The sequence below is a fragment of the Physeter macrocephalus genome, chromosome 7, assembly GCF_002837175.3.
Source record: "Physeter macrocephalus isolate SW-GA chromosome 7, ASM283717v5, whole genome shotgun sequence".
Taxonomy (NCBI): domain Eukaryota; kingdom Metazoa; phylum Chordata; class Mammalia; order Artiodactyla; family Physeteridae; genus Physeter; species Physeter macrocephalus.
The window spans coordinates 31419579-31444775 of NC_041220.1; the positions used below are offsets into that span (position 1 = coordinate 31419579).

Here is a 25197-nt window from a genome sequence, read left to right on the forward strand (position 1 = left end):
GTCATTTATAAAAAAGGTCCAATGAATGGTTCATCCAAAGATATTTAGTAATTATAGACTGACTTGTTCAAGTTCTTTGGATGTGCAAAGATGCTTGTCCTTTTTCCTGTTGATACAGAATTAATCTATGGCCTACGTTAATCTATGTCTTTGGGTAGATAGGTTCAACTCTTAAGGGAATGACATTGTATTGAAAATACTATCTTACTTCTCAAGATGAATACTGCTGTCTCATTTTCCTTTCTCTCATAGATCTGGCCACCAGCTTCCCCACAATCTGGATGTTAGCTCTTTTGAGTACTGGATGTCCACTGACTGTAAGACAAAATATATAATTACATTAATAAATTTTAAATTATATGACAGAATGTATCATGCTTTTGAAATAATTTTAAAATATTATAGGAAATCAGTTATGGTTGTGCTAAAACAAAGATTTGACTTGGGCACATTTCCTTCAGGTGTATTGAGATACATTATATATCATACCACGAGATTCAGCAAGAATTACTGTTGGACCAAAGAGTTGAGAGGAAGGATGGCAGAATCTGGATGCCACCAATATACAGCATACTTGAAATAAATAAATTAGATGCAACATATGTTTGACCATAAGAACAACAGCATTGAAAATTTTTGCATTACAATGGAAAAAAAAAAAAAAAGAACAACAGCATTGAAAATTTTTGCATTACAATGGAATCAGTTCTGATACTGATATTCAAATCAATACAAAGCACTATTTTTATATAGATGGCTTGTACTGGATTCATCTTTATGTATAAAATGGCTTCAAATAAATAAAAGCCATAGATTTACTGAAGACACCATTTTAGACAGTACTAATTTACAGATATGGTCATATATTTTGCCGTTTAAGACCTATTGTTGTTATTAAACAAAAACATAACCAACTACAAAAAAACAGTTAAAGTTGTGAGAAGAACAATCCTCATTACTAACAGAAAATGAATGACTTGATGTGTTGTAAAAGGAGAAGCAGGTCATTGTTGTTTTCATGTTTATCTATATTGCCATTAGATAAAGAGCAAGGCTTATAATAACAAAACTAAATTAGACTACATTCAGAGTATTTATGAAATACTTAGTATTAGTAATTATCATTGCAGGTGTAATCACAGGGAAAGGCAATCACCAATTGATGTCCTAATATAGTAGTTATACAAGATAAGTGTGTTAGTTCTAAAGGTGAGATCTTAGGACTAAATGATTTCCTACTGCAAGTTTTTTGATAATATGCAATACCAACCATATATTTCATCAGGCAGAGAATAGCTGAAATACAGGATTACTCAAAGTAGGTAAAATAGAAGAAAAAGTGAATATAATGGTCCAAGCTCTTGTTCTTATACATTTCTGAGTGAAGCCAAATTTAATACTCAATCTTAGTTTCCTTATTTTTGAAACAGGGATAATATCTATCCTGTCTGGTTGTTAAAAGTATCCAAAAACATATGTCAAGAGATATATGTGTAAGAATAATGTATTAATATTGACCCATCAATTATAAAATATACCACACTAATGCAAGGTGTTAATAATAGGGAACAGGAGGAAGGGGTTGCAGGTGAGGGGGTATATGGGAACACCCTGTACTTTCCACTAGTATTTTTGTAAACCTAAAATTCCTCAAAAACATAAAGTCCATTAGTTAAAAATAAAGATATGTGTCTGACAATTCATTAAGTATTCAAAATATAGTTGCTGTATTATTATTATTTACACTATGACGTTATAATATATGTAGGCTTTATAAAGAAATTTCACTAATAATTGTGTGAGATAATAGCAAATGTATATATATTGGTCTCCGTCCCCAGTTCCTGACACAGAACTCTTAAAATGCTTACAATTTCCTAAGTGATAACAGCACTGGAAGCATCTTTTGTTCTAATGAGGTGACTCTGGGTGGGATACTGGATGGGGGCTGGTCACCAGAAAGACCAAGCCATGATTAAAAGCTTGGAACTTTTAGCCCCCTCCCCCCAACACTTCTCCAGGGAGGGACAGGGGCTGGAAATGGAGTTAATGGTCCACCATGCCTATGTGATAAAGCCTCAATAAAAATCCCAGTGGTACGGGGTTTAGAAAGCTTTCAGGTGGATGAAAACATCCTTGGACCGGAAGGGTGATGCCACAGGGACAGAAAACAGAAGTACAGGACTCTCCCAGATCTCACCCCACTTATCTCTTCAACTGGCTATTCGTTGGTATCCTTTATCCTATCCTTTAATAAACTGGTAAATATAAGTAAGTGTTTCCCTGAGTTCTGTGAGCTTCTCTAACAAATTGATAAAACCTGAGGAGGGAGTTATGGGAACCTCTGATTTGTAGCCAAGTTGGACACAAGTTGTGGGTAACTTGATAACCTACTACTTTTAATTGGCATCTGAAGTGGGGGACAGTCTCCTGGGATGGAGCACTTAACCTGGGAGATCTGACTGGGATCTGACGCTCTCTCCAGGTGGATTGTGTCAGAATTGAGTAAAATTGTAGGACACCCAGCTAGTGTCAGAGAATTGCTTGCTGACGTGGGAAAAAACAAAACTCACACATTGGAATTGGTGACCAGAATCTTAGTTGGTGACCAGAAGTGGGACTGGGAGCAGAATCCTGAATTGTATAATATATAATTTCATAAATATTTCAATTAAATAAAGGATCATTAATTTTAGGAAGGATAAAAATGTAAGTATACATGATATATTTTTAATCCTTTAAAGTAAATATTCTCGACCTCCATTTTTGTCATATGGCAGAACAGATTCAGAGAACAATCTTTTTGATTAAAACAACTCAAATCCTGAATAAAATATTAAGTGTATTTTAACTGCATTGCTAAACTGGCAGAGAAGGAAGAAAATGCAAAGCCCCCCCACTCCAAAAAAAAAGTAAAATCAGTAACCTTAGTGAATATTTGAGTGCTAAAGCCAGTTTTTTTTTCTGAGGTTTTCTGCTGAGCCCTGGATATCTGAGCTTCAGCCTTGTGAGGGGAGTGGGGTCAGGAGGTAAAGTATAAGGTTCACTCAAAATGGGAAGCCCGGTATGAGACCACAATGGAGTGCGGGGCCCCAGAGGGTTACACATCAGAGTAGGTGGGATAATATCACAAAATAAAGAGAGAGAAGGAGAGAAAGAGAGAGAGAGAAGGGCAGGGAAATGAAGGCAAGGGAAGAGAAGAGAAAACTTCAAAGAAGAGGACAGCAAGGAACTTTTCCCTTTTCCATGAGGCTGGGTAGATGGAGCAGAGCCTCAAAGCTACCATTGTTTGATGCCCTGGTTCATGTCACCTGTGTGCTCCAAAATACCTTAAATAAATTTAGAGTTTGTTGGGCCCCAAGAACAAATGAAAAAACCTCTCTAGAGGAAAGCAACTTCAACCAAGGTCTTTAAAATATGTCATAGAAACATATTTTATTAAACCCTTATATGTTACAATCAGTTTTAAATAGAAAAGCAGGTTACAAAGCAGTATCTACAATGTGATCCCAGTTTTTTTTTTTGTTGTTTTTTTTTTTTGGTACGCGGGCCTCTCACTGTTGTGGCCTCTCCCGTTGCGGAGCACAGGCTCTGGACGCACAGGCGCAGCGGCCATGGCTCACCCATGATCCCAGTTTTTTAAAAAGTTATATGCATAGGAAACCATGTACAGTATTAAATACCAAAATATTCAGTGGTTGGAATTATAATTTAGCTTTAGTTCTTTTCACTTATCCACATTTTTGACAGAAGATATTATTTATGTAAAATAACAATATTAGAGATGTTCAAGTTTCTAGATTGGAATATACGGTAGAAAGTCATTTTTATTGTAGATAATGAATAATCAGAAGTTAGATCTTTGTTGATATTCAATAATTGGAATAAATGATTTCAACTTGGGAAAATAATCAAATAAAAATAGATAATATGGTTAATATTTATTTAATAGGCTGTATTTTCAGAAAAGGGATACTAAATTTTCCTCAAAGGCTCAAAGTAAGCTTTTGTCCTCTGTTTTCTTTTAAACCATCTCTATGTTTTTATGTTCACAAGTCTATTTTATGATTTTTCATGCCATTTCCATGACACACTCAAGGTTATATACTGTATTATTCTACACTATTGGCTACTTCCTGTCAGTGCTTCAAAATGAATCTTTGTAGAGCAACTTGGAAAGAAAACAAACACAGACTGTGTTAGAACATAAAATACACATCGAGGTCATTGAGTATCTATTGAGTCCTATTTGTTCAGGTTCTTGCTAAGGGCTATGAGGTGATATAAAAGGCACTAGCTGAGACCTTTCTGGGTCTTCACTTCCTAATCCAGAAACAATAAAAAACAAACAAACAATTGCAATTATTATGCTACTCATAGACATTTAGTTTAAAAAATGAAAGTATCTATCTAATGCGGTAAAATGGCCCTGCCCACCAGAAAATTATCATAGTCAATACAAAGCAAAAATATAGTCCTAGATGACAAACAATTAAGGACATATTTAAGTAGTTACATTTGATGCTCATATGTTGCAGGGGTCCCGATTTGAACCCGAGTTTTGTGCATCTGACTATTTCAAACAGAGGTACGTCCACGAAGACTGGCAGAATAAATCCTCTAGGGATCTCTTTGTAAAGAAAGACCATGAAATCTTCTTGGCAAAAAAATTCTTAATATGAGAAGAGTGAGCTGAACATTTTCATCTTGGTCCAATAAGATGGTGGCTGTTGGCAGGGATGAGTGGTTTCATGTGATCTGAGCTGCCTCTTGCTAAGATGATTTTGCCTTGACTCTGCACTCCCTTCTTCCCCATCCTCCCAACCCCCAGAGAGATTCTGGCCTATAGCCTTGTGAAAGGAAGACTCAAATGAGAAAATGATGGAGCTGAAAAACGCTATTTTCCTATACGATGTTCTCGGGATACTGAGAAAACAGGGTATCAGTGCTCTGAGATTAAGCAAACTGGGTTACAAAGGCCAGGAGAGCGATGGGCTTTTCCCTTCAGCAGGTTGGCTTAGGCCCATATGGAATCCACACACCATGGCCTGGACAGGTGCTAGTGGCAATAGCAGCAGCAAGACATCTCCATCAGGCTTCCTGAGCTTTGGAGTGACAGCAGCAGACAGCACTGCAAGGGGGTGGGTGGGAGGGGGGCGGAATTTCTATGTTGCAGCTTAGAATGGTGTATTTCTGAGCACAAGTGAGATATCCTAGGAGAATTTCTAGAAATAACTGCAGCTACGGGGATTGCTTTCAAAGAGACCAGAAGTTGCATAAGAGTAGGTAGAAAATTCTGTGTGCCACTATTTTTGTGACTATGTATGTAGTTGGATATTGTTTTGAAATATTAAAGGTTTGCTTCCCACTCCTCACTATTCCTCACTCCTGACTCTGCCATTCAAGCAATAGCAGTGGATTCCTTGAGGGTGACTGAAAACAATCACCTCATTTCTGACGCATATCAATTTTGAAATAAGGAAAAAATTATAAAAGCTAATAAATATTCTATCCTTGAGTTTTTAAATAATCAGCTCTCTCTTTTGTAATCTGTAAAAAGATGGAAAACATATAGTTATTTAATAACCATAGCTATTTAAAATGAGATGAATAATTTTGTGACATTCCATATATGCATTACCCTCAAGCAGAAAAATCCTGGAACAAAGACTACAACGGCATTTCAAGAAGGAGGTTTTCAAACATAAAGCAATAGCAATATTTTCTAAAGGAAGACTTCTACTTGGAAGAGTATGGCTTTGCTCAGAATGTACAATATTTTGGGGATTCAAGAAACTAGAATCTGAAGAACTTAGCACATGAAGCCATGTGGTAAGGAGGACTGTGTGATGACAATGAGAACCCTCTCCAACTTAACAGAATTGGACTAACAGACTGGTGGAGGAATGAAAGAGGAAATATTGATGAACTCTTGAGAAAGGGCCAGGCACCCTATGCCCTTGTATCTTGCCCTGGGGGAACAGAAAATGGGAAACCTCAATGATAGAAAGCACATATAGGTTGTGGAAAAATCTGGGAGTAAAGGGGTTTTGTTGAAGGGGGCTGCAAACCCCTTAGAAAATGCCATGTGGCCAATATGGTGCTGCAGCAATAGCTATGGGCAGCGCCTAGGTGATGGCTCTGCAGCCTTACACAACAAATCACAGCCCGGTGCGATGTGAAGAGAGCTACTGAGATTCAGAGCATCCCAAGGGGATGTGGGAATTCTGAGAAGGCTGTCTGACTGAAGGATGCTTAAGGTCAGGATAGGGAGCAAACTGAGTATATGAACCTCACTCCTGGGGCTGTGGCAGATATTAAAACCGCAGGCCAGTGAAGGGCTCCCGGGGTCCGGATGGCATGATTCACAGCACAGGTGGCCAGCAAGGAGAAGAGGTCACGTTGAGAATGTCTCTCACGAGATGACGGAAATGAGAGAGCAAGGCTGTTATAAATGGGCTCCTGACACAAAGTAAGTAGGAATAAAGGACAAAGTTAGAGGGCACACATAAACAGTAAGAGTAGCATAGAAACACAAAAGATAGAAAAGGAGCTTATAGAATACAGAGATGAAAGAAATCAGTCTGGTTACTAATAGCGAAACGTTTTCCATGTGAAAGACTTGACTCTGCATACTGTGCAACCAGGAAATACAAATTTCATCGCAAGTGATAACTCACTGAACGGGGTGGGGGGAAAAGAAGCTTAACTAAGTAACTATGCAAAACAGTGTTTTGACTGGAAACTGGAGGCTAAAGACAAAATGCAGATGGATAGACACAGAAGGATAGATACTGAAATAATTATAACTATGTGTACAAACAGGGGTTTGTATTCATATATATATATTTCCTAGAGCTGTCCACTGAGAGAGCCTGGGAATAGTGATACCTCAGTAGCAATGAGCATATCTAGTGCTCAGATTTTGCATTCTGAAGACTGTTCTCCAATAAAAGGAACCAAGACTCCTTGGAGAAATGGCTGGTTCTCTAGGACTAGGGCAGATAATACAAGACGAGTCTGCAGAATCTTGCAGTGCCAAAAGGAAGCATTCAAAAACCGAAAGGGTAAAGGAACGTTAAAGAGACTCAGGAACCCACCTGAAAAAGCTCCCAATGTCTAATGCTGGAACAATTTGAGCAACAACAACAGAATAATGTAGTTTTAGATTATAACTCATAGTAGGAAAGAAATATATATAAGTACATATTGATATAAATAAATGATGGAATAAAAGGGGAGAAAATATCTAATAATTCTTAATAATTTATGTCGATACTCCCACCTCCAGGAAAATAGTTTAATTCCTCCATTCCTGTATAAGCAAGGTCAGTTTTCTTTTCTTTTGTATTCTTTTTGAGTACTGTCTTTCCTGCTCCTACCTTAAATATGTAGTTCTCTAGATTTCCTCTCAGATTTATTTATTTACTTACTTACTTACTTAATTATATACCTATTTATTTATTTAGATGGTTGTTCAGCTTTCTCAACTGCCTCTTTTAGTATCTATTGATATTATCATATGATTTTTTTCTCCCTAAAAGTGTTGATGTAATAAACTATGGGAACAGAATTCTTAATTCTTAATATGGTATCATCCTTCTGTTTGGAACAGAATGTTTAATCGATGGCTGGGACAACTTACTTGTCTCCGAGTACTCTGTACTCATGACTACTAAGGCAAAGAATGCCAACTTCTTCCACCCTGTCAGAAACTTTTTTGGATCTTTCAGGCCCAATTACAAGAAATCAACTCTTAGTAAGAGCCCTTCAGCCAGGTTTACATAAAAGTGAGCCAGGCATCTTCCCTGAGCTGGTTCTCATTCTCTGACCAGTGGCTAAGCAATGAGGCTTTGAAGCAAAGACATTAGAGATGAAAATACAAGAGCAATTCTAGAGTTTTCAAATGGAAATTCTTCATCATATTTCTTTAAGGGGGTGATAGAAAAAGATGAAGTAACACAAGCATAAGACTTTAGAATAGATGTAAAACACACAAATAAGAAATTTCTCTGAGTTGATGTAGATCCTAACATTCCAAACAAATACATGAGATTAACTTGAAGAGGAGGCCCATCTAGAAAACACATTTTTAAATCCTAGGAAAAAATGTGTGCAAATGCTTTTTACCCCAGATGTTCTCCATAACTTAGTATATCTCTTGACCTTCCTTGGTTTTCCATCTCCTTGTCATAAAATGAAAGTGGTATGGTATTATTACAAAAATCCACTAGGAAATACTCAAACAAGTGCTTCATTATTTATTTTAGTCTATATTAGGACAATAGCATAGTGAAGATTCAAACTGCTGAAATGCCTCTGAGAAGAAACAATCACAAGAAAATTAAAATGTTCCGATATATGTGCACACTGGAAAAGAGCAAAGAAGGTTCAAACCATCTGTGTTATAATCTACTGAGCTCTAACTGAAATCCAATTGATCTTAATGGGACTTAGATAAGGACAAACAAAGCAGGATGGTCAATATCTCACCAGGAGCGATAAAAATTCTTATGACATTTTTAGCACAAAGCAAACTTTGGGATCAGCAAGACCAGAATTCAAATACTGGCACTACTAACTTTGCAGCTCTGTGTTCTCAGGGAAGATGAGCTTGCCTTTCTTCAACTGTAAAATGAAGATAATAAGAGTACTTACCTAAAAGGATTAGTATAGGAATTTAATGAGAAAATACACACAAAGCACTTGATTTAGATTTGAATACATCATAATTTCTTAATAAATTTTAGCTGTTGTTATTGCCCTTATCATTCTTTTTTTTCAGTCATCCTCTACTGAGATAGAGATTAGTTTATCAGCATCTGCCCTAGTATATATTTATTTATTTATTGGGTATATTGAGGTTAAAAAAAAAAAAGTGTGTTTGCTATGTGAATGCAACTCCAAGACAGGCAAACAACCTCTTCCAACAGACCGCCAGTTTGTTTCCTCTAACCTTTTCCTATATATTATCTATTTACCACTGATGCGCCTACATTCTGATGTGAAGACGACTGAAATGTATAATTCCTTCTCCATTCTGATTGGGTTTCAATACACAACACTAGCTCCCCTGCCCACACACATTCCCCAAGTTAAACTCTGAGGAATATAAATTTCATTTTGTTTAATCTTCTTCGATTAATCGGATAGATAAATCTATCTGGTGTATATAAGAGATCTACCAATGCACAGCCCAACCTTCCTGCCCTTCCACCTCTCCCTTCTTTTATGAGCAAAACTTGGAAATATTGAAAGACTCAGCCTGGTAGAGTTCCACCAGTTTCCTTTTCCCAGACCTTGAATCTAGGCAATGACAACTTCTGAGCAAGCATATTTATTAAGGTATTTAATCCCTTTCCATACAGGATCCACATCTGTGGAAAGGCTGAGAACAGGGCTTGTTCAAACGGTAAATTCGCTCACAGTTATACTTTACCACTAGATGGCACCCTTTGTCATATCGAAGCAAATGTGGAGTCACTTCCTACTACCAAAATGCTCTGCAGTAGGCACTTGGCCTGCACCTGAGAAACATCTAACAGTAACAATGACTTTGTCACACTGGAAGCAAATAATAATTTCCAGTGTAAGACCAAGTCTGGTCTTGACGAGGATAGGAAAAACCAATTATCTCCACCAACAAGAACCTCATTTAATAGGTACCCACCTCCAATGGGCTGAAGGCTACCTGCAGTGTTTCTGTCTCCAAGAGTATCCAGCTTTCCACGCTCCATCATTCCAGTGGCTTATGGAATCACCTTTTACCCCCACAGACTGTGCTGTCACTATGGTGTCAGACTGTGGTATCACTAGCAAGAACTCAGATGGGCTTCCAATTTTGTGATGAAAACCAATACATCTTCACCATGTAAAACTCCTACGTAAACATGATCCAATTGTTCCTGATTCTCCAAGATTCATTCTACTACTGCTGACAGGTCATGGAAGTTAATTTTCAGGCTGAAAATCAGCATTTTTCTTTCTCAAAGATGCACAAGGGGCTTCCCTGGTGGCGCAGTGGTTAAGAATCCTCTGCCAATGCAGAGGACACGGGTTCGAGCCCTGGTCTGGGAAGATCCCATATGCCACAGAGCAACTAAGCCCATGTGCCACAACTACTGAGCCTGAGCTCTGGAGCCTGCAAGCCACAACTACTGAGCCTGCGTTCTGCAACTACGGAGCCCGTGTTCTGCAACTACTGAAGCCCGCGCCCCTAGAACCCATGCTTTGCAGCAAGAGAAGCCACTGCAATGAGAAGCCCATGCACCGCAACGAAGACCCAACATAGCCAAAATTAAATAAATAAAATAAATAAATAAATATTAAAAAAAAAAAAGATGCACAAGAACTGAACAGATAAATTCCAGCAACCGTCTTTCAGTAAGTCCACCCCAGAAACATTTTTGTGGAGCTGAGTTCATGAAAAGACCCCAGTTCTAAGCATTCTACATCACACTTAGCATTTTATACTTACAAAGAAGCCCATCCCTAGGGATTTAGTGGCATGTTCTAATCATGACCAAGTCCTTTTTCTCCATTTGATGCTTCTTATGAATTTCTCAAGTTTTAAAAAAATTATTGTAATTATTCTGAACCAAGAAAAAAACTTACTTAATTGCAAGTTCCACAGCAGTGGGCACATTCTCAGAGGCCCAAGTTTATCTGACATGAACATTCTCTGAACAGAAGAATTTTAAGCCCTTCAAAAATTAGGTCTCCATTGAGACTTGGTTAAAACTCATGTCCAAATGAAAATTTTAAAAAGCACTTCTTAAATATTTAAAAAAAAAAAAAAAGATGCACAAGAACTGAACAGATAAATTCCAGCAACCGTTTTTCAGTAAGTCCACCCCAGAAACATTTTTGTGGAGCTGAGTTCATGAAAAGACCCCAGTTCTAAGCATTCTACATCACACTTAGCATTTTATACTTACAAAGAAGCCCATCCCTAGGGATTTAGTGGCATGTTCTAATCATGACCAAGTCCTTTCTCTCCATTTGATGCTTCTTATGAATTTCTCAAGTTTTAAAAAAATTATTGTAATTATTCTGAACCAAGAAAAAAACTTACTTAATTGCAAGTTCCACAGCAGTGGGCACATTCTCAGAGGCCCAAGTTTATCTGACATGAACATTCTCTGAACAGAAGAATTTTAAGCCCTTCAAAAATTAGGTCTCCATTGAGACTTGGTTAAAACTCATGTCCAAATGAAAATTTTAAAAAGCACTTCTTTAGGCTTCCTTAATCTAGTAAATTTATATGGTGCTGAATAGGTTTTCTTCTATTTCTGGCACTTCTTGCCTTAAGTAGGTCATCCTAAACACAATTGTAATTAGCGCCAGTTCAGTTTCGTTGATGTCTCTCTCCTTTGCAGCACCCTTTGACCAGAAAAAAAAAAAAAAAATGGTGAAATGTACTCTTGGCTCAATTACAGAGTAATTTTAATGCTGAGTACAGCAAGTTGGGTTTAAAATTCTAGATTATAGATCCCACAATGTTACCCCAATATAATTCAGGGGTTCATGTGATCTCATTTCTGACATAATCTAAGGTAATGATAAAGAATTCTAATTTTTACTCATCATAAGAAAATGCCCATATACACACTACTATATTTAAAATAGATAACCAGCAAGGACCTACTGTATAGCACAGGGAACTCTGCTTAATATTCTGTAATAACCTAAATGGGAAAAGAATTTGGAAAAGAATAGATATACATAGATGTATAACTGAATCACTTTGCTGTACACCTGAAACTAACACAACATTGTAAATCAACTATACTCCAATATAAAATAAAAATAAATAAAATAAATTTAAAAAAAAGAAAATGTAGCTTTTTAGAAATTCTTTTAAAGTAATCTTTAGACATCTTTTCAACAGTCAGTATTTTTACATACCCATCTGAAGATCCCTTTAAAAATATTAACTCTGTTTCTCTACTCATCAGTGCTCTTCAACATCAATCCTATCAATCATTTCGGCCACTATCCTCGAAATTTAACCACTCATGGCAGCTGCTAAAAAAAAAAAATTTTTTTCTCTCTTTCATCCAACCATCCAACCAAGAAGTGTCCCCATCCTTCCATATTCTCTCCTTCCATTCCCGTGCTATTAATACGCATATGCTCCCGAAATGCTGCCCTCACTCTACATCTCTACCTCTACCTCTGGAAAGACAATTTTCTTCTACTATGATTGATTTTTAGGTGAGAATAAGTCTGTTCGTATCCCCTTGAATTCTGGAGAATAAAATTCTCTAATGTTCTAACTACTAATGTTGTAACTGTTGTGTAGATAAGGAAACTCAGGATTGGAGGAGCTAAGTAACTTCTCCAATTAAGCAGTGGACTGTGAATGAAAACCCAAGTCAGCAGTACTCCAGAGTTTGAGTTAGCTGGGTAGCATTACATGGTGGTTATGAAGACCAATTCTGGGCCATAGAGCCTAGGCCTGAATCATCATTCTGCTACTTACCATCTGTGTGACCTTGAAACAATCTCTCTAGGCTTCAGTTTCTACATTTGTAAAATGTGGATAATGACTGTACTGCTACCTATAGCTGTTTTGATAATTAAATGAGTTAATATGTCATCAAAATACACACGGTAAAACTGTTTAATGATTTATCATTAATTGTTACACTGTATTGCCTTTCAAATTAAAAGATATTTAAAAAATTAAGTTCAAATTTATTAGTCAAAATAATATAGATGACTAGTTTCCAACTCAAGTTGTAAATATGGAGATAACTTGGCTTATTTAACAATGGAATAATTCACTGACCTGACTATCCATGTCAGATACTTTATTAGCCGAACCCTCAATCAGAGTTTGAAATATGTAGCAGGTACTAAATGATGATGATGAGGATGATGATAACAATAAATGCTAACATTTATTGAGACGGTGCACTAGGTGCTTATCTGATGGTATGACAAGTACTTTAATTATCTCTATTTACAAATGAAGAAACTGAAGCTAACAGGTTAAATAACTTGCTCAAGATCAAGAAGGCACTAAATGCCAAAGCCTGGGCTTCAACCCGCTGGGGTGACTGCCGAGTCTACAGAACCTACAGCTGACAATCAAGACACAATTGAATGTATCTTCAGATAAATATGTTTCCAGTATTTGTAAGTCTAGTTGTATTTCTTCAGTTTATCTTTTCATTGCATTTACATTTGATTGTGTAATGTAAAGTTATACTCTCGTCATGGACTCACAGAATCTGTTAGTAATAGTAAGTTTTAGGTACAAAAAAAATTATTTAATATAAGATGATCACTGAATCTTAGAATAAAAAGAACTCCAGAAGCTGTGCCTGCTAAACCTATGGGCATGAAGATAAATAAACTTAAATGTAATTTTCCCAAGAACCCTGTAAGGTAGCCCCATGTTGAAACGGAGAAGGCGACAGTTCAGAAAGGTTAGGAGCAAGTCTAAATTCACACAGACAGTAAGTGGCAGAATGGGGGTTTGTAGCAGGTTAGTTTTCCTGATCTCAAAGTAATTTCCACTAAACTGATCAAAAGTGAGTATTATTTCTTAAATTTGTCAGTTATGACTTTAAATTTTTTTCTTGTAAACAAACCTAACTTTAATAAAATCAATCTATAATCATACTCGCAAACACATCTTTTTAAAAATTCTACTGTCACTGGTTTTGAGAGACAAAATTAGCAGTGTTACATCCTAGAATTTGGCATCTACTGTATTAGTAGTAAAGATTTTACATGTAACATTCATCATATCATATCCAGATAGCACATGAATATTGTGTACCAGCCTAGACAGTTTCATGCCTGAGACAATTCGTAATGCAATCTGTGTCTATAAGATATAATAAACAGAAGAGGTTTATTCTGTTTCTTTTCAGAAGGACTGCAAAAACAAAGACCTCATGTTAAATCTTCAGCAAGAAAATGTTCACTAGACTGATGTTGTTATGGCAAATTCAATAACTAAATGTAAGATGTTTTTAAAAATAACCTGGATCTCATTTTGCGTCAGACACTCTTTCAAGCACTTTACATGTACTATTTCATTTATTTCTTATCACAGCCCTATGTGACAGGTACTGCCATAATCTCAATTTTATACATGAGGAAACCGAGGCACAGACACTCTAAGTAAATTTCCCACAGTCACAACATTATGAATCCCATAAGTGGACTTCAAAACCAAGCCAAGCAGGTGAGATGCCTGACTCCAGGATACAAGAAAAACGGCAGCAAGTAGCAGCAGTGACTCCGACACTACACAAGCACTTTACATGTATTTTCTCATTTACTGTTGATACCAACCCTATGAGATGCTACCATTGTAATTCTCATTTTATAGATGAGAAAACCGTGGTTCACAGAAGTTAAATAACTTGTACAATATCATGTACTTAATGAATGGTAAGATCAAGATTTGAATCTAGCCGGTCAACACTTTGTACTTTTGCCTTTTGTCTGAATGTTAATTATTGGCATACATGTTTAACTGAGATATATATTTATATGTTACACAAATATTTTATGCACATTACGATCTTAGCTCTAGGAATTTACATTTAAAATAATTATATAAGCATTTATAAACATCTTCTATTCTCGGATCTCGATTCTGCAGTGGATATTGTGGATTGATTCCTCCCTCAACCTTCCACCTAGATCTAGAGCAACTGGAGATACAAAGACTGTATTTCTGAGATGGCCTTGAAACTGACTGGATGTTAGTTGCCTTCTACCAACTAGCTACACTTTCATAAGATTTGGAAGGCAAAAGTGATGTGGAGACCATCTTTCTACCCTTTTTTTTTTTTTTCTTTCTGCTAGCAGATAAGGTCAAAGAAAGGCAAGTTTGTTCTGCTCAAGTGTTCCAAAGACTCTTACCTGAACTCCTGGGTGACTAGAAGTATTTGCAGCAGCAGCAACAAAAACATTTTCGTGACTTCACATCCTGATTTCCAGAACAGCTATTGGGATGTGTTCTTGTATTCATAGCTCCTGTGGCAGCCACCAATATGGTAATTCCCCTGGTGTGTCAGACCTTCATTGCTCTGAGAGTCACTCCTAGAAATCCAAACTAGAAACCAGCCCTTCACCATTCAACAATTTTTTTACAGGTCTTTTTAAAAAAATGTTATTGAAGTATAGTTGATTTACAATGTTGTATTTAATTTCTGCTGTACAGCAAAGTGACTCAGTTATACATGTATATATTATTTTCATATTCTTTTCCATTATGGTTCAACACAGGATATTGAGTCTAGTTCCCTGTGCTGTAAAGCAGGACCTTGTTGTTTATCCATTCTATATATAATCGTTTGCATCTGCTAATTCCAAACTCCCAACCCATCTTTTCCCCACCCACCCACCCTGGCAACCACAGTCTGTTCTCTATGTCTGTGAGTCTGTTCCTATTTTGTAGATAGGTTCATTTGTGTCATATTTTAGATTCTACATATAATAATCATATGGTATTTGTCTTTCTCTGTCTGACTTACTGCTCTTAGTATGATAATCTCTAGGTCCATCCATGTTGCTGCAAATGCCATTATTTCATTCAGCATTTTTTAAAGTATTAATTTTTGGCATCAAATCAGTTTCTTAACATTTCTAGTGTGCTTTTCATTTCCTGTGCTGAGCCTTGACTGATAAAGTATTCATTGTCTGAATTGTATTACTGCTGTCTTTTAGAGACTGTGGAGCTGCTGCATCTTGCGGTTTTTTCTCTTCATGCATTCTGGTCCATCTTCCTCACCTAGTCCTCCTTTCCTTAGTAACCCTGTCCATTCACTACTTCAGAACCATTTATGAAAACTATTTTGTCAATAAAGCTTAATTTATCCCTCGGTTCCAGTTTAGGAATGTTAACATCACTTTGATAGAAAAAGAAAATTCAGGAAATGGAATGTTTGTTTTAAGGCATTTAAAATGACAATGTTCTGATTGAAGGGAAGTTTTGTTTGTTTCTTTTTCTCTTCTCTGGTATATTTAAACTAGGAAATATGCCCTGATCCCCAGCTCCTGCCACTTCTCACCACTGCTGCTACATCCTTTGCTGCTGCTACTATTGCTCCTTCACTCTTGCCCTGAAAATTCTGTTTCGAAAAGTAGTGTAGGTACTGTACTTGATATTTTGCATTTGTCACAAAATAGAAATGTTTTCAAGATATGTGTGTATAAAAATTAGTGGTCAAGATCGTGCCAAGTCCCTTGCTTCTGCCACAGTTTTGCACAAAATCCTTTGTGCTGAAAATCCCATCTTTTATTTTATTTTATTTTATTTTAGGATATTCTTTATGAGCAAAATTTAGGCTAGGAATAGCCATTAAGGAAGTCCCAAATCCGGGAGATTGGGATTGACGTATATATACTGATGTGTATAAAATGGATGACTAATAAGAACCTGCTGTATAAAAAAAAAAAAAGGAAGTCCCAAATCCATTCAGTTAAAAAGCTCAGTAAGTTCATATCAAACAATAAATATTGGTACCAGAGCACCTTGCTGAATTTGTTCTCAGCTAAACACTAAAATAAATACCATACATATTTATATGTGATGGTTGTTTGGGAAGACTATCAGAAGGGTAAACAACATTTGGGGAAACCGACAGCCATTTGTTTCTTTGTACCTGACCAAAAATATGTTCAGCTGGTATTTGTGCTACTACATAGATGGGCGCCTACAGCCCATCTGATACTTCTGCTTTCATCCTCTTTCTCTGAAGAAGGGAAGGAAGAGACAGAGACCAAAAACTATGCCCAAGTCCCAACATGCCATGGCCAAACCAGAGGAGTATCCTAACAAAGGAGAAAGTCCTTGTCAACAGGAGCTAAGTTAGCTCCTACTTTTTGGTTTATGGATGGCAAGGATTTTGTAGAAAAAAAGAAAAAAAAATATTAAGTAAGATACTATTTCCACTCTCAGATTATTTCAAACATTAGTTTGAAAGTTAATTTTGAAAGTTAATCGGGTTAATGCACTTCTGCGGAAAGAACTGGGACTTTTTGCACTCTGGTTTCTTTCCAGATGTTTTACAAAAACATAAATACAATTCCCATTTCCATCTTGCTATTCCATTGTGTTTTTCCTAAATATTATAATTCATTGATTCTTCCTCCCAGTTTATGTCTCTTTAAATTCAGATTGGAAGTATGGAATTTCCTTAGCAAATAGTATTAGATGCTGCAAGATTATTTTAATTTAAATTTACTATAAATAATCATTTAATGAAATAAGCAAACGTCTATTCCATTTTCATTGACAGGGCCAGAGGGTAATATTTGAGTATTTTGTTTCCAACAATTTATTACGAATACATTCAAACATACTAAAACTGTGAATGAATTATACAATGAAAACCACTTAGATTGTACAATTTAATATTTTACTGGACTTTCTTTATCATGTATCTCTCCATCTATCTGCTCTGTTTAAGGATTTTGTAATCAAATAATAGGAAGAATCAGCTGAAAAACATGGGCATGACTGAATAGAAATCTCCTCACTCTTAATATTTTCAACATTTTGACTCTGCTTTTTCCTATCTAAACATTTCTATAAACATTTGGAGGATGTTTGAGATAACACTGGGATTATGACTCATATCTTAACGTTTTCGGCAGGTTTTCCCATGTTTTTCAATAAAGCAGGTTCTGTTGAGCGGTAGAGGAAAAAGGGTTATCTTTGAGTATCAGAGTAATATATAAAGCTCCTTACATGTCACGACTCTGCCCTCGATTTTTAAATAATGGGATTTTATAAAAAGACTGAATAAAGGGCTCTAAAGCGATAAACTACAGAGAGATACAAGATGCTATTGCCAAAAACAGATAGCATTCAATTAGTTTTTTAAAGGCATTCTTATCACATCTACTCCTAATATTAGCTTTCTCAATAAACAATAGCCTGCTGCAATATTGCCAGGGTTGCCCAGCTGAGATGACAATGTGCAGTGACAGATGATAGGGACCATCCGAAATTGTTGATGTGATTCACAAATGGCACTCACCGGCCGCTCAGTCTTTAAGATCATTCAGTGACTCTAACAAGATACCAGATTAATATTTATGTGGTAACAGAGATAAGAAATGCATTTTTCTGAAATAAAAAAGGAACTAAAAATATTTTGTGGGTTTATTTTCACTTACTTTTATCTAACTGAGCCTAATGTGTACATAAAAAGCAATAAACACAAATCTTTCTGCTTTTTAAAAAGGCTTTAAATATTGTGTGCCTATTCAAGACTTTAGTTAAGATTTTCAGCTTGTATCTGCTATAAATGAAGGGAAAATAGGTAGGGAAAAATATCTCTACGATTTAATGTAATCATGCCACCATTCACACTAGCTTATGTCAGTCTCTTAATTTTTAAACATATGAATTAGCACATTAAACTACTGGGTCAAATTAAAGTTTAGAATAGTATTTTATAATCTGTTCTTTTTCTCCAGAACATTGAAATTTTCTAGTTTTAAAATTTTTTAAATTCATTATTTTAAATCGTGTAACTAAAAATTATATTTTCAAGATATTTTGGCACATTGGCCAATTTGATAGGATTGAAACATTTGACCTTCTGAAAGGAAATTAAATATTATTTAGATTGAAATTTTTGTAACATTCCCAATTCAAGACACAAACCAACTGTTGGCTTATGATAAACAAAAAATTTCTTAATATTATCTGTGAGGCTCTGAAAGGTCTGGTCCCTTCCTACCTTTCCAGTCTCATCTGGAAGGATGTTCACAGGATTTCTAGGTAAGGCAATACTCTAGTTTTCCCTTACCATAATGAGCTGCTGTTTCTTAGTCTTTTAAGGATTATTCTTCCTTCTCTCTGACTTGGTATCAAATTCTGTGCCTTGAAATCTCCTCTATCTTTATCCCCCTTCTTTCCTTATCCAGAACTATGCGCTTAAATATCATACATTCGTTAATAGCTATCAAATTGATATCTCCAGCTTCAATAGCTCTCTAAGCTCCAGATTTGATGTGAAAGGGGACCCTAAAATCCACTGCATATCAAGGGTAAGAAAAATGAACACTTTCAGTGATATCCTGCACTGACCAGAGAAGATTTTACATATCTCTTCCCAATTCTCTGTTCAGTAACATCAAAGTTGGAGAGTCATAGGTATATATTCTGTCTGACATTGCTGCTGTGAAGAGTAATGTGTTATAGAGCAGAGGAAATGAGATAGCAATGGGCAGAATAAAGCAAATATGCAAAGAGCAACAGTGCTAAGAGATCTTGTGGTTCGGGAAAGAGAGGCAGAGAAGGCAAGTTGACATTCCATAACCCATAATCCCATGTAGCAAGGCTCTGCTGTCTGCAATTGGGTTTCATGTGCCTACATTCTGTTCTTTAAATAAACACTTTTCGCTTAAAAGTTCTCATTAAAAATTGCCGTTAAAGATTTAGTTGAGAGGGCTTCCCTGGTGGCGCACTGGTTGAGAGTCCGCCTGCCGATGCAGGGGACGCGGGTTCCTGCCCCGGTCCTGGAAGATCCCACATGCCGCGGAGCGGCTAGGCCTGTGAGCCACAGCTACTGAGCCTGCGCGTCCGGAGCCTGTGCTCCGCAATGGGAGAGGCCACAGCAGTGAGAGGCCCGCGTACCGCAAAAAAAAAAAAGATATGGTACCAAATTGACCTCTTGCAATCACCACTTAGGTGTGCATTAGTCATCTCAAAATTCACATGTCTAAAACTGAACTGAATTTCCCTCAAAGCTGCTTCATTCACATTTCCTCTTCTTCCTCAGCTCAGTAAATCCAACTTTTTTTAGTTGTTCAGGCTAAAATCATTAGACTTTGACTCCTTTTCTCTCACATAACTATATCCACTCCCATTGCGTGTCCTGCTGGCTCTATCTTCTGAATATATTCAGAATCTGAATACTTCTCATTATCTCCATTGTCACCACACTTTTCCAAGCCATTATTCTCTCCTGCCTGGATTATTGCAATAGCTCTTATTAGTCCCTGCTTCTGCCTCTCTCTGCCTCACCCTCCCACCCCCCAAGTCTATTTTCTACACAGCAGCCAGAGTAAATCTTGTCACTCTTCTGATCAACACTCCATTAAGCTTCCCATTTCCCTCAGGCTAAAAGCCAAAAACTTGATAATGACCCCTGCCTCTTTAGCTCTGTAACCTCCCCTCCAACTATGCACCTCTTCATTTATTTCCTTCCAACTACAAGGGCTCCCCTGCTGTCCTGAAACACTCCAGACACTCTCCTCTCAGGCTCTTTGCCTTTGCTGTTCCTTTTTTTAGAATTTCTCCTCAATGATCCCCCTGGCGCAATTCCTCACCACTTCAGGTGTTTGCTCAAATGGCACCTTCTAAATGAAGATTTCCTTGCTCATTCCATTTAAATTGAAGCACCACCTACTCCCAGGACATCCTACCCACTTCTAGCCCCTTTCTACCATACAGTTTACAACCATATAACATAGTGTGTATTTTATTCATTTTGTTTATTTTCTGTTTCTCTCAACTAGAATATAAACTCTTAGCTGGCAGAAATTGTTGACTATTTAGATCAGAGCTGTATCCCCATGTGCCTAGAATGATGCCTACTATATAGTAGATGCTCAATAAACCTTTGAATAAATGAATGAGTGAATTCAGATAATAAATAAAAATACTTGTGGGGGTGAAGTTGGAAAAATGGCTGAATTACACAAACTATTTGCCTCCACTGCCTTAATTCAATGGAATATTGCCAACTCTTTGTTTTGTTCTATTTTGATTCTGCATCTGTGTAGAGTTCGTTTCCAAAATTTGGGGATGTATAGTAATTTAGTCAGGGAAAAAGTTGTTTCCATGGATGCCTGGTAAACTGATTACAATGAAATTGGCAGTGGGTCCTAGTTTTAATATGACACCATGGCATATTATAATTCTAATTTCCACTATAAAGTTTTTCTAGTGGCAGAATGGGTACTTTCCCAGGTCTTTTTTATTTTTTTACAAAACTTAGATAAAAAGCTCATGTTGTATTTGGCACCTGATCATTCACAGCAATCTTCTCAGATAAAAACACGGAGTCAGTGAGAAGAAAGGAAAAAAATCTCCTGCAGACCAGAAGGGAATAAATCCCTTGCTCTATGCTAATGAACCAACAATAAAGGCCCTATTATGTTATTGTTTTGAATGATATTGTTCACATTAAGTTTCAGTGATGCCAAAGGCAGAATCACCCAGAGGCTTGGATACATCAGTTAGGACAATGACACATACTTAAGCTCATCAATATTAACAATGGCTGGTGCATCTAGTTTAGATCAAAATGAAAAAAATGGAAACTTGAGTTTTCTTTTTAGTCTTATTTGGACATTATTGATCATATTCTTGAACAGAAAAAAAAAGGAAAATTATACTGTGGTATCAATACCCTGAAATACACACAAACATATGTCCTAATGGGACAATACCAGCATTAAAAGTAACTTGAGACCCCTGCCTGTTCCCAGGCTAAAATAGTAATACTAATTGTCCTTGTCTTGAATCTCTTGTGCCCTCATACTCTAAGATTTTTAAGTCTGGTTAGACTGGTAATTGCTTCCATTGCCATATGTAGACACTTTAAAAAATGATGTAGGTGATAGAAACCGGAGACAAAATGCATCATCCATATATTTTGACTTGCTCATAAATCTAGGAAATTTAGAGGATCTCTAGTCATTAAATTATGTTTGAAAACATATGTGGATAATGAATATCTCTATGGCCCTCTAAGGATAATGCAGATTCCAAATTAGACACTAGAATTTTTTACCACATGAATTGTGATACTGAGATCAGATGGTCAGCATTCTGGCATATTCAATACAACACAGTAGACACAATTCTGTTTTTTAAGTGTACAATTAAAGTTATGTCACAAACTGAGTAGCTGATTTCAGAAATTTTAAAATATTCAGCTATAAAATTGACTATTAAATTTGAACTGCTGGATCTTTCTGGCCAAATGTCTACTGAAAGGATGGGCTAAATTCCTCCATTATTAATCCTCACATTCTCTATAGAACATTCTGGAGTATGTTATACATTAGAATTTCTTATGAAGTTACAGTTTCTATGAATGTGAAAATCATGTAGGACAGATGATGGAAAGTATGTCTTCTAATGAAATTTGAGACCTGAGAAGAACACTGGTGATCACCTAAGCTCATTTTTTTTCTTTCATTTTACAGATGAGAAGCTTCAATTCCAGTAAAGAAAATGATATGGAGTCATATTAATAGTTATAATTGCATTATGTTACTGAAGGGGATCAGAATATGCAGTCCCAAAATACGTCACTCTGGCAAAAGAATGATTATGAGTTGAGGGCAACTGAAGGGCAGCAGAGGCAAGAAGAACTCTCTGCTCTTCCACTTTCTGCCTAAAAGCAGGGCATACATTTTCCTTTGTGAAGGTGTTCTCCTCCCCTCTCCTGTAACAGGAAGAGGAGAATGACTTTTAATCTCACTGCAGAGTCACTGACTTGAGCCTGCATAACAAACCTTATTAAACAATCCATATGTTCCATTAGTTTCCCCATATATTTACCTTCCCCAAATTTGCTACACCAAGAAGCCCAAACCCCTTTTCCTTTGTCTAGTTACTTCTCCACAATCTAATGTTACTTGTTAAAATGGTATATAAGCCCGCAGGTTTAACTGACTCTTTGGGGCTTTCACTTCTTTTCTGTGAACCCCTCCCCATACACTGCATGTAAAAGTATTAAAGTCAATAAAATATGCATGCTTTTTTTCCTGTTAGTCTGTCTTTTGTCAGCTTAACTTGCAAGTCTCATTCATAAGCCTGAGAGGGTAGAGGAAAAGTTTTTCCTCCCCTACATGACAAATGATTATTTGCCACTCAGTTAAATAGAATTTACTCAGAAACAGCTATTTCTGAGTTAAGAATTTACTCAGAAACAGCTATTTCCACAGTGTGTTTATAATCCAGCTGTGGGTGATTTAGCTTTATTACTTAAAAAATTGTACATCCTACACTATCCACTTCAGAACTCCATCCCTTTTATTTTCTACACGTGTTGCAGGAGAAGGGGAGATGCGGGGAGTGGGTGCTATTGCCGTTCATCCTAAAAAGCCTGTTTTAGAACGATATGAGAGGGAGAGAGAGCCTACTGTTTTAAAGTTGTGGCACTAGCTATGTTTCAGGATTTAATTTTTAAATAGTCTTAATCTGCCTCCTTATTAATACCTCGAACACAGTTAAGTGCTTACAAAATATCAGACACTTGCTAAAAATGAGTAAGCCGTGATGCCTATCCTTAAAGGTCTTACAGTCGAACATGAGGAGACAGTTTAAAAAACAAGGAGAAGAACGAAGAGATTATAGACACCATGATAGTAGCCTGTGCCAGAATAACAGAAGGACAAAGGCGAGAGTAGATAACTGTATCACAGTATGGGTTGACAAAAATGAATAGAGAAGGTGGCCCTTGAGCTCATGAAAAGTTGCCTGTGAAGAGGAAGGTGATAAGTAAGATATGCCACTTTTACACTGAGTCAATCACAAATTCATCTCAAAGATTCCTAGAAGCCAAGATGTTTCCCCCAAAGTACAGACCCAAATATCCAACTGACCTGACAAATCCATCAAGTTCAACGTGTTTAACACCCAACTTAAAATCTTTCCTTACAAACCTGGTCTTCTTCACTATAGATATTCCATCTGTTTCTCAAGTGAGAAATTAGAGTCAAACTTGACTCCTTCTATTATCAAACCATTGTCAAGTTACTGATTTTACCTGCAGAATACCTTTCAAATAAGTTCAAGTTTTGCAATTTTCTCCATTACTACTGTAATTCAAAGTATGAGCATCAACCACTTCTACTATTGCATTACTTAAGGACTTAGAAGCATGCCTAGTACATAGTAAATGCTCAATAAATATATTTGAATGAATAAATGATTGACTCAACTGGTTTCCTTGTACCCCTTTTGCTTACCCTTTAATTCATTTTCCAAGGGGAAAAAATGGTCTTTTCAGCTCTCTAGTATTATCATGCCATTCTCCTACTTAAAAACCACACTGGCTTTCCATTGCTCTGAAGAAAAAAAATTAATAAGCCTTAAAAGGTCCTGCATGAATGGGTTGGTTAATGCTCTGTCTTGTACAAAACAAGATGAGAAATGTGTGTCTGTGTACTTGTAATTTATTACCACTGTATAGGATTTGCACTGTGATGTTAATCTCCACATTGAATAATTGGGAACTCTGAGTTTGCCATACTTCAGTGGATACAAGAGGAGGGAAAAGATTGGGCACACACTTTTTGAAACAAAATTTTTGATTATAAATATTTTCAAACAAAATATAGAGAATATATAACAAACATTTAACACATACATTTAACAATTATCAATATTTTATACTCTACTCTTTGTAGCTGAAGTATTTTAGGGGAAATGCTAAAGCTCATGTCACCTCATTTCAGAATGTTTTAATAGGCATCTTTAACAATGTGCACACCTTCTTGCAAACTACAATGTCATTATCATACCTAACAAAAACAGTAAGAATTCCTTGGTATTATCTGATTCAAAGCTGAATTTTAAAATTTTTAATTTCCTCAAAAAATGTCTTTTTCACATATGAGTTATTAGAATCAGGATCCAAACAAGGTCCATACAGTGTGTTTGGTGATGTCTCCTAAATCCTAATCTGAAGCAGTCCTCTTTCCCACTTTTAAAATTTTCATCCCATTAATTTGAAGAAACTGGTCAGCTGTCCTATACAATGCTCTATATTCTAAATGTCTCAGTTTGATTCCTTTGCGGTCTCATTTAATTTATTTTACCAGGAAACTTTCTGTAAATTGGAAGTTAGCTTGAAAGTTTTAAATAAATTCAGGTTTAATGTCCTTCCTATCTCCTCCCACCAAGGACACTTAAGTGATGCTGTGTGTTTCACAGTCACATTGGGGATTAGGGCTTCAACATATGAATTTGGGAAGAATACATTCATAGCAATCACACTGTTTTGATTACTGCTGTTTATTTGTTGTCTTTTTTTTTAAACATCTTTATTGGAGTATAATTGCTTTACAATGGTGTGTTAGTTTCTGCTTTATAACAAAGTGAATCAGTTATACATATACATATGTTCCCATATCTCTCCCCTCTTGCGTCTCCCTCCCTCCCACCGTCCCTATCCCACCCCTCTAGGTGGT

General features: G+C 36.5%; 1 protein-coding gene across 1 annotated transcript in view; it reads right to left on the minus strand.

The window, feature by feature from the left end:
• Positions 1 to 211: 211 nt before the first annotated feature.
• IQCM (IQ motif containing M) overlaps positions 212 to 25197 on the minus strand; it is a 361168-nt gene continuing 336182 nt past the window's right edge. The window contains exon 13 of the mRNA XM_028492548.1: positions 212 to 315. Coding sequence (XP_028348349.1) covers positions 212 to 315 — 104 coding nt within the window. The remainder of the gene's footprint in view (positions 316 to 25197) is intronic.